Source organism: Rhododendron vialii, chromosome 3a (genome assembly GCF_030253575.1).
Source record: "Rhododendron vialii isolate Sample 1 chromosome 3a, ASM3025357v1".
Classification (NCBI taxonomy): domain Eukaryota; kingdom Viridiplantae; phylum Streptophyta; class Magnoliopsida; order Ericales; family Ericaceae; genus Rhododendron; species Rhododendron vialii.
In genome coordinates, this window is record NC_080559.1 from 1,489,757 (window position 1) to 1,503,439 (window position 13,683).

The window sequence follows — 13,683 nt, forward strand, 5'->3', positions numbered from 1 at the left end:
CTGATATGGATGGGTCACGTGCATAAGAAAGTTTCATATGTGTCGGAATCTGTGCATATTAGTATGTATCTGTAGCATTGTCTGTTAGAAAAATGAGGCTCAGTAAAAAAGAAAACCTTTTGATCACAATCTCAACCTCCCTCTGTGTTATATATGAACTTCCATTTCTACCGGTGTTGATTTAAATTGAATAATTCTAATTTTGACATTAGGTCTAAACTGATGCATTTGGCACATAATGTGTGTTTTGGAATTGGAAGATTTGAGAATCTCTCTGTAACAACCCGCACCCACAAGCACCACGGTCAGGTCTTAACAAAATTGGATCTACGCCACCCAACCAATATAAGCTGACTGACAATTAACTAAAAGCCAACACCACTTCCTTAATTATTTACATAATTTTCATACACAAATCTTGCTCTTAATTATCTGATTCTAACACCCCATCCCAAATTCTCAAAGCTCCCACAATAAACATCAAATCCAATTTGTAAACCCTTAACCAAGTTACAAACACAACTCCATATACACTTTCCTTTCTTTTCTTATCCTTAACCTCCTCCTGTGCCTAAATTCCCCTAATCCCAGTGAGTTGGTCCCAACTCAACCAACCTCTCCTCCCCTCCCCCATTTTGTCTTGTTTCTCAAGTTTATATAGGCCTTGCACGAAATTCCCAGCACCTCACGTGCTCACACACACACTTGTTAGCCATCGAGACTTCCCATGCAACAAACTTATCTACTTAATCAATAGCCCAAATGCTAGAAACTACAACATAACTAATACCCCATTCTATTCTTTCTAATTGTGAATAAAACAGAATGAATATTATTTTATTTTCCTTTGTCGGCTTATTTTAATACGGGGTCTTACACTCTCCTTGTTCCATCCTCAATCACATAATACCAGTGCTTGAGAGAGAGGGCGACCGTAAAAGCGTATTTCAAAAACATCCCTAACTACTAAAATTTGTAAGCGAAGAATGATATTGAAAATGATCTATTATGTAAATGTGTTTCGCTCATATGACGACAGATTCAATTAACTTAGAATTTTCACGAATCACCTATTCAACGAGACAGAGAAATCAAACAATTCAAATAAAATATTCAACCTTAGATGAGAATGATTCTGACTACACATCATGCGTACTATATCATAGCCCCTATCCCCCTAACTGGGGTGGGAAGTGGATATTTATTCTTTCTTTCTGTATTGTTGTGAATCTAAACCTTAATCAAACATTCATCTCATTGCCTTCTCAACTGCAAAGTACTATAACACACAAATAAAAAACACAACTCATTTAGGTAAGTTCATAAGTTCACGAACATTATTACAGATATAGTTTGCAAAATAGTCGTCCAAGAAGCAACCTCACAAAAGTTCATAAACATGCAAATACGAAGGACAAACAAGTTTTCAATGTGAGGTCCAGCTCGAATTGGAAACTATAAAAGCGATTGTAGCTTAAAACACAAACAAACATGGAAACTAGAAAATTATCCTTCTTACAGTCCAAATAGAGAAAGCATCATCATCAGATGCGTCTTCAACTTATTAAATGGAATAAGTAGTTTTGCACTTGGATGCAGGAGACTACTCCAATGCACTCTTGCATGTCTCACCAGCAATCCGATCGCGCCCGTAACTTCCTGCGCAAACTACTGATGAAAGGGGCAAAAGTAAAACACGTACATTAGGTTTCCTGTTGTGTATTATACTTGTGCAAGGTGCCTGGAGGTTGCACCAAATATAGACAGTAATTATCGATCAAAAGACCAAAATTGAAAAATATTGTATCTTTTTGCACAATATAGACCAAAATTGAAAAAAATTCATAAGAGATGGCCCTAAGTACACAAAAGATTGTATTTTTCTGTCATTTTCGATCTTTTTCATCTTTAGTGAACTTTTTTCGACTTTGGTCCATTCTTTTACCTTTTCCAATTACTCCTGTCTAAACGAATGATTAATCCAAAAACTTGACTTGAATCCAATACAAATTAAGAAAAAAAACCTAGAAAGACTATTAAAAAACCAAAAAAAATTCAGGTCAGAGGACGTATCGTTAATATTAGAATGATAATTCTTTAATAACAGCAAGTGAAAGGATTACGTTTGGGCTTAGGCTGCCAATTAAAGGAAGAAGAAAGAAAATACAAGATGAAGTTCTTAATTTGCTTGTAGAACAACCTATAACGAAACAAAAATAGCAGAAGAGTAATTAACCAAACTTTCATGTGTATATATGTAGCCGTACCATCATCATGATCTTCAGCCTTGTTCACCATTATAGTCATTTTGTTTGCCACTTGTACCACATTCCTAATCCAAACAAAGTGGAAATTAAAACTTAGGAAGCCAAAACAAAATAATCCAAATTTGAAGCATGAGTTGAACAATTTATGATAAATACTCGCAGACAATTGTGTAAATTAATCGACACAAAAAAGAAAGTTAGAAATCCTGATATCCATGGATACCTCTTTCGTTGGAGTCTCATCAAGTTCTTCACCATTGTGGTTGCTATCTTTGCCACGTGTGCTACATGCCTAATCCAAACAAAGTGGAAAACTTAGAAGCTAAAAAAAAAAAATTCAAAATTTTAAGCATCACTTGAACAATATATTTCTGATAAATATTCACAGACAAGTGTTTATTGAGTGACACGATAACAAGTTAGAAATCCTAACCTCCATGGATACCTCTTTCGGTGGAGTCTCTATATCTTCATCAAGTTCTTCACCATTATGGTCATTTTTTTTGCCACTTGTGCTACATTTCTAATCCAAAGAAACTGGAAAACTTAGAAACTAAAAAAACTATTAAAAATTTTGAAGCATCAATTGAATAATTTCTGATAAATATTCAGCGACAATTGTTTATTAAGTGACACAAGAACAATTTAAAAATCCTAACCTCTATGGATACCTCTTTCGTATAAGTCCCGTCTCGCAAAATCTCTGAATCTTCATCGAGGTCTATTTCCTCCAAAACTGGGAATGCATCCTGCAGCAACATTGATGTTATCTAGCTTATCGTCAGTAATTAATTAAATCATTTATGATAATTGGAATTAACGTTTCCGACGACTATTGAGGCATGTTCATCTAATAGGATCCAGGAGCTAGTAGCTAATTAAAGATCCACTTCACCTCTGAATCTTCATCGAGGTCTATTTCCTCCAACACTGGGAATGCATCCTGCAGCAACATTGATGTTATCTAGCTTATCGTCAGTAATTAATTAAATCATTTGTGATAATTGGAATTAACGTTTCTGACGACTATTGAGGCATGTTCATCTAATAGGATCCAGGAGCTAGTAGCAAATTAAAGATCCACTTCACCATTTGTCAACAGATTACAAGATAATCTATATAATAAAACAGAGCTGTGTTTGAATCTAAAAGACAACCAACGCTTAAGATTTATCCCTCCTTCTGTATAAATCTCTGCCCTTCATTGTATAAAATGGTGTTTTGGTAAATACTTTGCTTTTTATCCCGCCTTTATGAAACAAAATATGCCATAATTACATTCCATATTCTAATCCCATGACTTGCGAGAATTCCAAACTGAAAAGGAAACATAAATCATTAACATGGCAAAGTCATCCCATAATTATTATCCTTACGGCAGCATTTTTCCAAAGAAAACGGTAGGAGTACTTCCCATTACCATTTAAAGTAGTTTCTAAAGCAATTCTTTGTAAAATTTGGTAACTAAGATTCCGTGATTTTCCTTCCCCGTGATTTTGTGAGTTCAGATTTTAAAAGGATAACCTTTTTTTTTTAAGTTTCTCATTTGGTAATCACGGAATTGGTTACCCCTTTTTTTTAAAAGTGACTAATTTTTAATAGGATTGGTTACCACATCCCATGATTTTCGACTTATTTGGCAATTTAGTTTCACATGGAAACAAATAATTGGAAGAGCTTACGAAGAAAACTATTTACTAACAAATCTCTTCTTTATTTGGAACATATATGTTTGATCTACAAAAATCAAAAGGTCTCTTTTATGTATTAAGTCGTTTAGACTTTCTATGTTTTTTTCTTTGTTATTGAAATCCGTATCGTCTTTTTTCTACATTAGTTTTTATTTTCACAAAGTTACTAATAATTTTCTTTTTATTTTCTATTTGCAGATTCATAGGAGTGATGATATAAAATGGAAGCTTTGGAGGCATCATAATTTCAAGTGAATTTTCCCGCAAAACTGAAACCTCAAACTTCAAATTGCTGTCAAAGTAATTTCAAGGGATTTTTTTTTGCAAAACTGAAACTTTATATGAAGAACTAGCATTGTAAGTATTAACAATATTCCTATTCTTATATAATTTTTCTTATTTCTACTTCTGTTTGATCTTATTTAGAACTGATTATCCAAACTTCTTAATCTGATTTCTGCCTTTGAAATTTGCAAATGGTTTCTTTGAAAATCTGGACATATGTTTTGTTAACTAATTTAATTTGATAGGCTTCCGAGAAAACGTGGTCATTACTTTTTTGTTTACTAATCTTTGAAAATCCAATAGGCTTCCTAGGGACAACGGATAGCAACAGATAAAAAATTTTCTACCATTTTTTTTTTCGGCCATGGTTTTCCATTTCAGATATTTCAATATGTTTCTTTGATTTAGTTGTTTTGTACTAAACATTGGCAAAAAGGTGTAGTTGCTTTGATTTAGTTGTTTTGTACTACTATTAGCTCTAATGATTCTTCATTTTTTATTGGGATTCTATATCATGTTCAATGATTGGCAATGAGATCAAGACAATAATGCCAATCTATTCCTTGGAATTGTGCTTCATGGCTCATGATTAGTCCTTATGCTTCTCCTATGCTATTTACAAACACTCCGAACAATTGGTTTACGTTAATTGCATTATAATTATGGAAGAATTTTGATTAGATTATTACAATCAGTCTATTTTCTGGTGTGATGATATGGTTAGTATGGACTAGGTCTCTAAGTTTTTGGTTGGTGGTGATTGGTGCAGGCAATCCTAGAAAGGGGCTTTGGCGCTCGTGGTGTTCTTTATCTAGCACATCTTTTGTCCAGGAAAGGAAGGTTAGATGTGTGCCGAAAGGAGCTCCTCGGCCATCTTAATCTTAGGAATATTGAGGGACAAAGGAGTATTGGAGTGACCAACCGTCTTTGTTAGGTTAAATTCTAATTTATTTTGTTAACTTGAATTTTGTTTTATTTTTTGTTGAATGATGTATGCTGATAGGCGCATGATATCGTAAATATAAGCGCCTAGATAGGGCATACTAGCGCATTAGATGCGCAGTTTATGTCATTTTTCTACTTGATGCCGTTTCCTTGGTTTTTATGTTTGTGGTTAATTTCAGGAAATAAGGCGGTTTTGTCGCTAAGTTTGGTTGGCGAGGTATGGGAATCATTGGGCGTGCGTGCATGGCAAGAGGATTCAGTTGAGGCAAACATGAAAGGGCTTGGATTCCCACAAAAAGAACGCGTATTGATACTAGGAATGTTAGTATTGATACGGATGAGTTAAAATTGGTCCAGAGGAATTCGTATCAATATTGAGCTTGGTAGTATTGATGCTTCTGTTAGCATATGCGTATTGATACAAGGTTTATTAGTATCAATACGCGTCTGTTAACCCTAGAATTCCCTTTTTTCGTTTTTATTTTGGAATTACTTTATTTTGAGGAAGGATTAGTATAAATACTTAACAGTCTTAGTTTATTAGGTTACGAATTTTACCAGCACAGTTTAGTTTTTGGAGATTTTGGATTCTAAGTTTTGTTCTTCAGCTTTCTTATTCTTCTATTCAGAATACATCCTTCGGAGATTCGTTTCAGGTTTTCTTATTTATTAAAGTATTTTATTTTCCTTTATTTTTTTTGAATCTTTGGTTCCCTTTATTTAATTTTATAAATTTTAAGAAGCATGTAGCAAATTAGGGTTTCTTCTATTTTATGGGCAATGGCTAGTGAGTAGTTGTATAGGTAGGGTCACGGGATGACTAGCACACCGTAGCCAGTTCGAGTACTACTCCTATTTTCAAATAATTGAAAAACCGATTTTAGGTTGAAAAATACTTATCGTGGACAAACCTGGGCATTGTTGGAGCCCATGTGAACGGGGGAATGGGGGTCAAAACTCATTCTCCGTTGCGCATGGGTAAACGGCGACCCTAAGGCTTCGCATCTTGCGGGGTATCTTTTCAATTTAAAATTAAATGTTTTTAAGAACTCCAAACAGAGCAAGTTAATCCGGACTGGTTACAAGTGCAACGAACCCTATGACTATACCTCCTTTTAATTATCTTAAAAGTTCAATTATTTCGTAAGTTTTAGTTAATCTCAATCAAACGATAAGGGGTGGCTACCTAAGAGCTAATTTTAATACTACAACCTGGATTTTTAGTTAGCACACATCACCGTCTCTGTGGATTCGACTCTGGATTTACCGGATATTGTGTTACGTCGGTCTCCGCCCTACGCTTGGAGCAACCCATTAATTTAGGATTAGGAATCGTCAAGCATTTTTGGCGCCGTTGCCGGGGACGGTAACGTGTGTTAAGAATTTGGGTAGTTATTTTTTTTTAAATTTTATTTTCTTTTTAGTTCCTTTAGTTGTTTCGAGTCAACATAGGCAGAGGTAGGCAATCTTCCGTCGTAGGAAAGCGATCACCTCTAAAGCCTAAGTACTATCGAGACAATACCAGGTGTCTCATAGCCATTCAGAGAGTTCCGAGAGTAACTGTGAAGGAAGAGTCTTTTAGTGGTGATTCGTTTGATATCGGTGGCCTTTTTGTTAATTTAATAATCAAACCACCGATGTCGATGCGTGATCACATGCATCCTGAGAGGATCACTCCTCTCGGTCCAATAGTTCTGCCGATCGAGACAGTGGAAGCACGTAATGCTTTCACCATAAAGCCTGGTACGCACAATACCCTTCTCCTGTTTTATAGGAAGAAGAATGATGATCCGTATGAGCATGTCCGTTATTTCGAGGGGTTGGTACGCACCCTTGCCACCACTCCTCAGTGGGAGAATGCTTGCCTTAAGCTTTTCCCAGCCTTGCTCAAGGACAATGCGGATAAGTGGTTGTAGATGCAGAAGCCACAGTCTCTCAAGACGTGGGCTGCTGTCCGAGATTTATTTTTCAAGAAATATTTCTCTGAAAGTAAATTGAAGTACCTGACTCGGCAAGTCCAATCATAGAAGCAGAAAGAGGGCGAGTCATTTTTAAGGTGCTGGGAGAGGTTCAAGAACTTGCTGTTGTCCTTGCCACATCATGGTTTTATGAAACACCAGTTGGTGTCATTTTTCTATTTGGGCTTGAATGTTGCTACGGTCCAACAAATTGAATACCTCTGTAAGGAGGAGGATTTTCTCGACAAGTCTCCGGACGATGCGTGGGACTTTCTCGATGAATTGGTCAAGAAACACCGAAGTTGGGAACCTTCCGACCTCGGTGATTGGGCCATGGCTGTGCAGGGACCCAATGGGTCTGGCATTTTCCCTTCGAGCGTGCGAGAGCACAATGTCCAGTCTCAACTGGACAAAATAGCTGAATAGTTAAAGGACTTGAAGCTTAAGCAAGTCCATCAGGTGAATAAGGTGAGAGTCGATGAGGTGTGTGCATTGTGTAAGTGTCCGGGGCATCTAGTTACCGCTTGCCCCGCTTTTCCCATTGTTAAAGACGCATACTCGGGCTGCTCAAAAAATCCAATGAATCGTGAAACTGGTCCGGACCAAACCGATCCGTACCTTTTGGATTTTGTCCGTGGATTAATGGTTCGGACACGGATTGAAAAATTAGAAAACCATGACTCGCGGTTCGGTCCACGGATTTTCATTACGAAACCGTGGATTAACTGAACCGAACCGTGAGGTATTTATTTTATATAAATATATATGTGTGTATTTATATAATTAACTGTTCGTAATGTTTAAACTTTTTTCTACCAATTGTAGTATTTTATCTTAATAATGGGATATAGTGTAGATGTATATAAAATATAGGGGGTAAACCGTAGTTTTTATAAATTACGGGTTACCCTAGTTCGGTTTCAGTGGTTCGTGTCTTTTTCAAATTTATTTTTTATGTTATTTACTATAATGATACAATCTACTAGTGTTTAAACTATTTTGAATCTGATTTTTGAAGTAGGCCTTTGATAGTTTATGTAACAAGTACTTTTTGGTGGTATTAAATTTAATTCTGAGTGTAACCTTCTTCCGTTTTAATGTGGGATATATGTTTAAGCTTTATTTTTGCTAAAATCCGTGGATAAAATCGTAACCGATCCGCGAGTCATGGATTGGATTGGAACCGAACCGTAGGACTTTTGGTCCGGACACGGATTTCATTTTGTAAAAACCGTGACTAGCGGTTCAATCATCGGATTCTTAGAAATCTGAACCGAACCGGACCGTGAGCTGCCCTAACGCATACCATAGTAATCAGGCTGAGGTGAACGCGCTTAACCAACGTTGGGATCTGTATTCAAATACCTACAATTTTGGGTGAGCCCAAAACCCACTTCTGGGTTAGAGGGATCAAAAAGTCCCAGTGCATCCCCAGGCACCACCTCAGCCACAAGTTCAGCAATTACGGCCCCCTCAAAACCAAATGACCCAGTTCCGTTACCCCCCTCAGCAGCGCACAGTAGGGGGTTTGGTCCTTCATCTTTTGGACCACCCCCTGGCATTAACCATCCTCCGCGGGATAAGCAGACTGATGAGATGATGAAGGCTCTCATGCGGTCTCAAATTAGCTTTACTAAGCAGACCAAACAGGCAATTGGTGACATTAGGACCCAATTGACCCAATTGACGGCAGTAGTTGGACAAGTCCAGCAGAAGAATGGAAGGTTTCCTTCTCAACCTCAAGTCAATGCAGCCGGTACTCATTTTATGGGTGATTCTTCTGGCCCGAGTAATTTGAACCCCAGGCTGGAAGAAGCTAATGCGATCACCACTCTCAGAAGTGGGAAGGTGATCGACAAGGACTTACCTCCCAAGCAAAAATCGATGCCACCCTTAGTGCTGGTAGCTGCACTAGCAGTCATTCCAGACTTGGGAAGTGTTCTCGATGAGGAAAAAGAGGTGGAGTCTCCTGAAGTGGTGGTGCCTGCCCATGCAGCCCCCACGACTCCAACGCCACCTGTTGCTCCATATCCAAATCGTTTGGTGGCAAAACCTAAGGTCAATGTGAACTTTCAAATGCTTGAATTACTCAAGAAAGTTCAGTTTTCTATCTCTTTGATGGAAGCCATTGACGCAATTCCTCAGTTTGTGAAGGTCTTGAAGGATTTGTGCACGTCAAAGCGGAGAACCAAGAGTCAGGACAAAGTGCTTCTGATGGAGGAAGTGAGCTCCATTCTCCAGGCTGAGATCCCCACCAAGTGTAAGGACCCTGGTTGTCCTACCATCCCTATAGCGATTATAGGTCAAAAGTTCAGTAAGGCTTTGCTGGATTTAGCAGAAAGTGTCAACTTGCTCCCATATTCAGTATACTTAAAGCTTGGCTTAGGCGATCTAAGAGCCACACCGATCACTCTACAGTTGGCTGACCAGAGTGTAAGAATTCCAAAGGGGGTAGTGGAGGATGTTTTAATTCAAGTGGGTGAGTTTTTTTTCCTATCGATTTTATTGTCCTGGATACTTGCCCAATACCGGAGGTCTTTGAGAAGACTCCCATCATCCTTGACGGTCCTTTTCTAGCCACCTCCAGTGCTATCATGCATTGCAAAATTGGACAAGTCCAATTGTCGTTTGGGGACTTGAAAATGGAGGTGAAAGTGTTTAATGCAGATAGCCGAGTCAAGGATGATGCGGAAGTGTATGAGGTGAGTTTGATCGACACGTTAATGCAGGAGCATGTCGATAATATTTTGTATAAGGATCTTCTAGAGATAGCCTTAACAGCTAATGAGGCGTCATTTTTAAATTCTCTAGAATTAGGGAGTTTGATGGAGGTGCTTGCAGTAGAGGACGTGTGTGGTGCCGCTTGGGACCCAGTTCGTGAGCCACTAGGTGCTTTATTGTCTACAACTCTCCCATCGTCGATCTAGCTGGATGACGTTGTTGAGGTGTAGGTCGATCCTGGATGAAGTAGGTGAACCAGATTAGGTGTTGGTCGATCCTGTTTATTCAGACGACCCTATTGTGTAGCCATTGGGCTACATTTTGATGGGTAGCTTTAGCATACCATTCTCTTCACTGAGAAGTGGACCCGACCTCTAGCAATAGGGGTACCCATCATTGACTTGGGTTTTATAGCTTCGCACGCCGCTATTAAAATAAGGATTGTGTGCCCAGCTCCGGTTAGTAAGGGCAATTTTATGTCGGTAATGTTGGATTTTAGTAAGTTCTGATGTTTTTGGCACAATCTCTGTATACTTGTCTTTTATTTCTTAGTTCTTTAGTTCTTGTCTATTGTTTAGTTGTTTTTGTTTATCTCATTTATAAAAAGAGAAAAAAAGAAAAGAAAAGAAAAGGAAATTGAAAAGGGAAACAAAAAATTCGCATCATGGTCTTGTATAGCCACCCGTTTCTTGCCCATCGGCGAAGGATGGGGAGAAAAGTATGACACGTTAATCACGTAAAGATTTGGTGGAGTATTTTTCTTTTTATTTTTATTTTGGGAGCCCGGATACCACGAATTGGGCGGTACTAATGTCTTTTGCAGGATGCGGTGACTTGCCCGGAGGCCGAAAACAAGAAATTCCTCAAATATCAGCCAAGGTCATGGTGGTTGGCTGCCACCCGTAGGTCCATTTCTTCTCTCTTGTGTTTATCTTCAGCTATGTTTCCATGCTCTGGGGACATAGCATGCTTTTAATTGGGGGGATGGGTATACTTTGTACACATTCTCATGGTGTTGCTAGGGGTAATTTTAAATTTTTTTTAAATTTCTTTTGATTTGTTAGGGATACGCTTGTTATGCTTGATTGTATGATTAGGCGAGCATGTTAGAATTAGCCGAATTTTTGCGCCTGTTTAACTTAGATTCATTCATATATTTGGCGCCTTTGGGAACATGTTAGTGCTGTCATTACATCGAGTAAGTGTCCCCAAGTGGTTAATTTTGCATCTTGAGAAACATTCCCATATTATTTGTTTTTCATTTCTCGCATTTGCGAAAAATAGTAGGCTTTTGTTTCATAATTGAATAGCTAAATATTTTGCTTGCATTTGTGAGAATTGTTAATGTGCATAGGGGATGAAACAAGGTGTTCTTTTATGATTAGACCACATATGTGTCCCTTTGACCAATTTTAAACCAGTCCAAGTCAATTCCTAAGTCTAACCCAGGAAACCGGTGTGTGGGTTGGATTGTAGTTGGGGGGTCTAGCTTTGTGCATCATAGATGTCTTGTTGCATTGGATTTGGAGCATCGTTGTCATCAGAAATGAAAGAGAAGAAGTCTTGATGGGTGTCATATTTTGGAACCAAACCCAACTTTTAAGCCATAAAGCTAAGTCAAAAAAAAAAGAAAAAAGAACATGCAGAATAAAGGGTAGTTGAGGCAAGTTGGGAGGAATCAGCACCTGTTGGCACATCAGAATAATTGATTGTATGATCATGTTATAGGGCAGTCCTCGGCTCCGTATCAGCGCCTTAGTTCCCGAACTTAGAAATTAGCGACGACTTTGCCAAGAGCGATTCGGATTGAGTTTGGACTCCCGTGATGCATGAGGCTAGGGCGGTGGTGTTATTTTATGTGATGTTTTGAGTCATTAGTGTCGGTGGACTATTTTTATTTTCTATTCTCATGTGGGTCTGAAATAACTATCGTCGATGTTTTATTTTATCATTTACACATGGTTTGGTTGGCACCAGTGGGTGCATATCAAGTAGTTAAGGGGAAGGTGGTGGCCAGTCTGGGTAGTCAACCTTTTGCTCCTATAGGCCGCCGCCTAATTTTGAAGTTTCTTTTTTGTTCAGAACCACGGTCATTATAAGCTTAATTAAATCCTTAGTAGATCTTGTGCACATTTTTAACTCTTGTTTATGTATGTTTTAGACTAATGTTGCTCATATTGTGAAATCGTAATTGGTATCTCGCGTTGTTTATTCTTTGTGAGCGTTATTTTGATTGGCGCGTGGTAGCATTTGTTTCAGTTCCACGTAGTTAGCCAATCACTTTTTCATGGGGTGTTTAAGAGTTTCGGTGAGCGAGTGTAGCATCGTTGCCTTCGTGGGGGCATTTATCTCTGCGTGTGTTTGAGCGCTAATTTTGTTCATCTATTTGCCAAGGCATGCATGTATTTGAGTTGCAAGTAAGTGAGGAGGTGAAAATCTTTCAACCCGCCTATTTATTGTATCGCATGCATAACCTTCGTATCCATGTTTGTGTCTTGTAAGTCTTTGTTTTGTCATTTTTCAATTTTGTCATTTTTCTCTTCGTTCGTTACTCGGGACTAGCAATGCTCAAGTTGGGGGGTGTGATAGACGCATGATATCGTAAATATAAGCGCCTAGATAGGGCATACGAGCGCATTAGATGCGCGGTTTATCTCATTTTTCTACTTGATGCCGTTGTTTCCTTGGTTTTTGTGTTTGTGGTTAATTTCAAGAAATAAGGCGGTTTTGTTGCTAAGTTTGGTTGGCGAGGTGTGGGAATCATTGGGCATGCGTGCATGGCAAGAGGATTTAGTCGAGGCAAACATGAAAGGGCTTGGATTCCCACGAAAAGAACGCGTATTGATACTAGGAATGTTAGTATTGATACGGATGAGTTAAAATTGGTCCAGAGGAATTCGTGTCAATACTGAGCTTGGTAGTATTGATGCTTCTGTTAGCATATGCGTATTGATACAGGGTTTATTAGTATCAATACGCGTCCGTTAACCCCAGAATTCTCTTTTTCCGTTGTTTCAATAGAATTTTTTTGGAGGCAAAATTGAATGATCCTGTTTGAAGGTGGTGTTAATGTTGGTATGTACTAAATCTGTAACGACCCTGATTTTTGGTAAATAAAAATTTCGTTAAATATTTGAAATTTATTTTAATTACTTGAATTTTTGCTCTTAAAATTTTCTTTTAACTTTAATAATCCATCATAACCAGATTTGAGACTTATAAAATTTTATCTTTTTGCACCGAACAATTTAGTCATTTTCTAAAGACAAGTATGTTTATAAAAGCACTTGTATATTTTCCTACCGAGTTAAATGAAATCTTTAAATTACATTTCTTGGCTAGAAATCCTACTTAGCTAGTAGAATTAGTTTCCAACCAATTGGTTAGAGAAACCTAGTTACCATTTAACCTAGTTACATTCTCCTAACCTTAGATGGACCTTTTTGACCATCTTTGAGCCTTATGAAGCCCTTCAAACCTTATGAACCTTTTAGGCTTAGGAAGGTCATCATCATGCTTACTTGGTCAAGTCACTTTCCTAGAAAGTGCTTTGTCCTTTCTCTCCATTGAAAGGTCACTTTCAAAAGAATATTCCTTCCAAGAATATATTCCTTCTCATCATTTCCCTCTTTGCCCATTGAACAATAGTTGTTAGGGTAATTTTTGTCCTTTGAGTAATAGGAGAAGGACTTGCCATAATGAGAACCTAGATTTGATTAGACATATCAAAGTCATACTTATCATCAGTATCCCTTTAACCATTGGTTAATAAATGGTACGGAAAATATTATCCCTCGGAAAATAGCAACTAAACTT

General features: G+C 37.9%; 1 protein-coding gene across 1 annotated transcript in view; it reads right to left on the minus strand.

Moving 5' to 3' along the window:
- Window positions 1-1,293: 1,293 nt before the first annotated feature.
- LOC131320814 (disease resistance protein At4g27190-like) overlaps window positions 1,294-13,683 on the minus strand; it is a 33,974-nt gene continuing 21,584 nt past the window's right edge. The window contains exons 7-12 of the mRNA XM_058351685.1: window positions 3,163-3,210; window positions 2,927-3,016; window positions 2,701-2,790; window positions 2,491-2,559; window positions 2,268-2,332; window positions 1,294-1,671 (exon numbers count right to left, since the gene is read on the minus strand). Of these exons, the coding sequence (XP_058207668.1) occupies window positions 2,282-2,332; window positions 2,491-2,559; window positions 2,701-2,790; window positions 2,927-3,016; window positions 3,163-3,210 (348 nt within the window). The 3' untranslated portion in view covers window positions 1,294-1,671; window positions 2,268-2,281. The remainder of the gene's footprint in view (window positions 1,672-2,267; window positions 2,333-2,490; window positions 2,560-2,700; window positions 2,791-2,926; window positions 3,017-3,162; window positions 3,211-13,683) is intronic.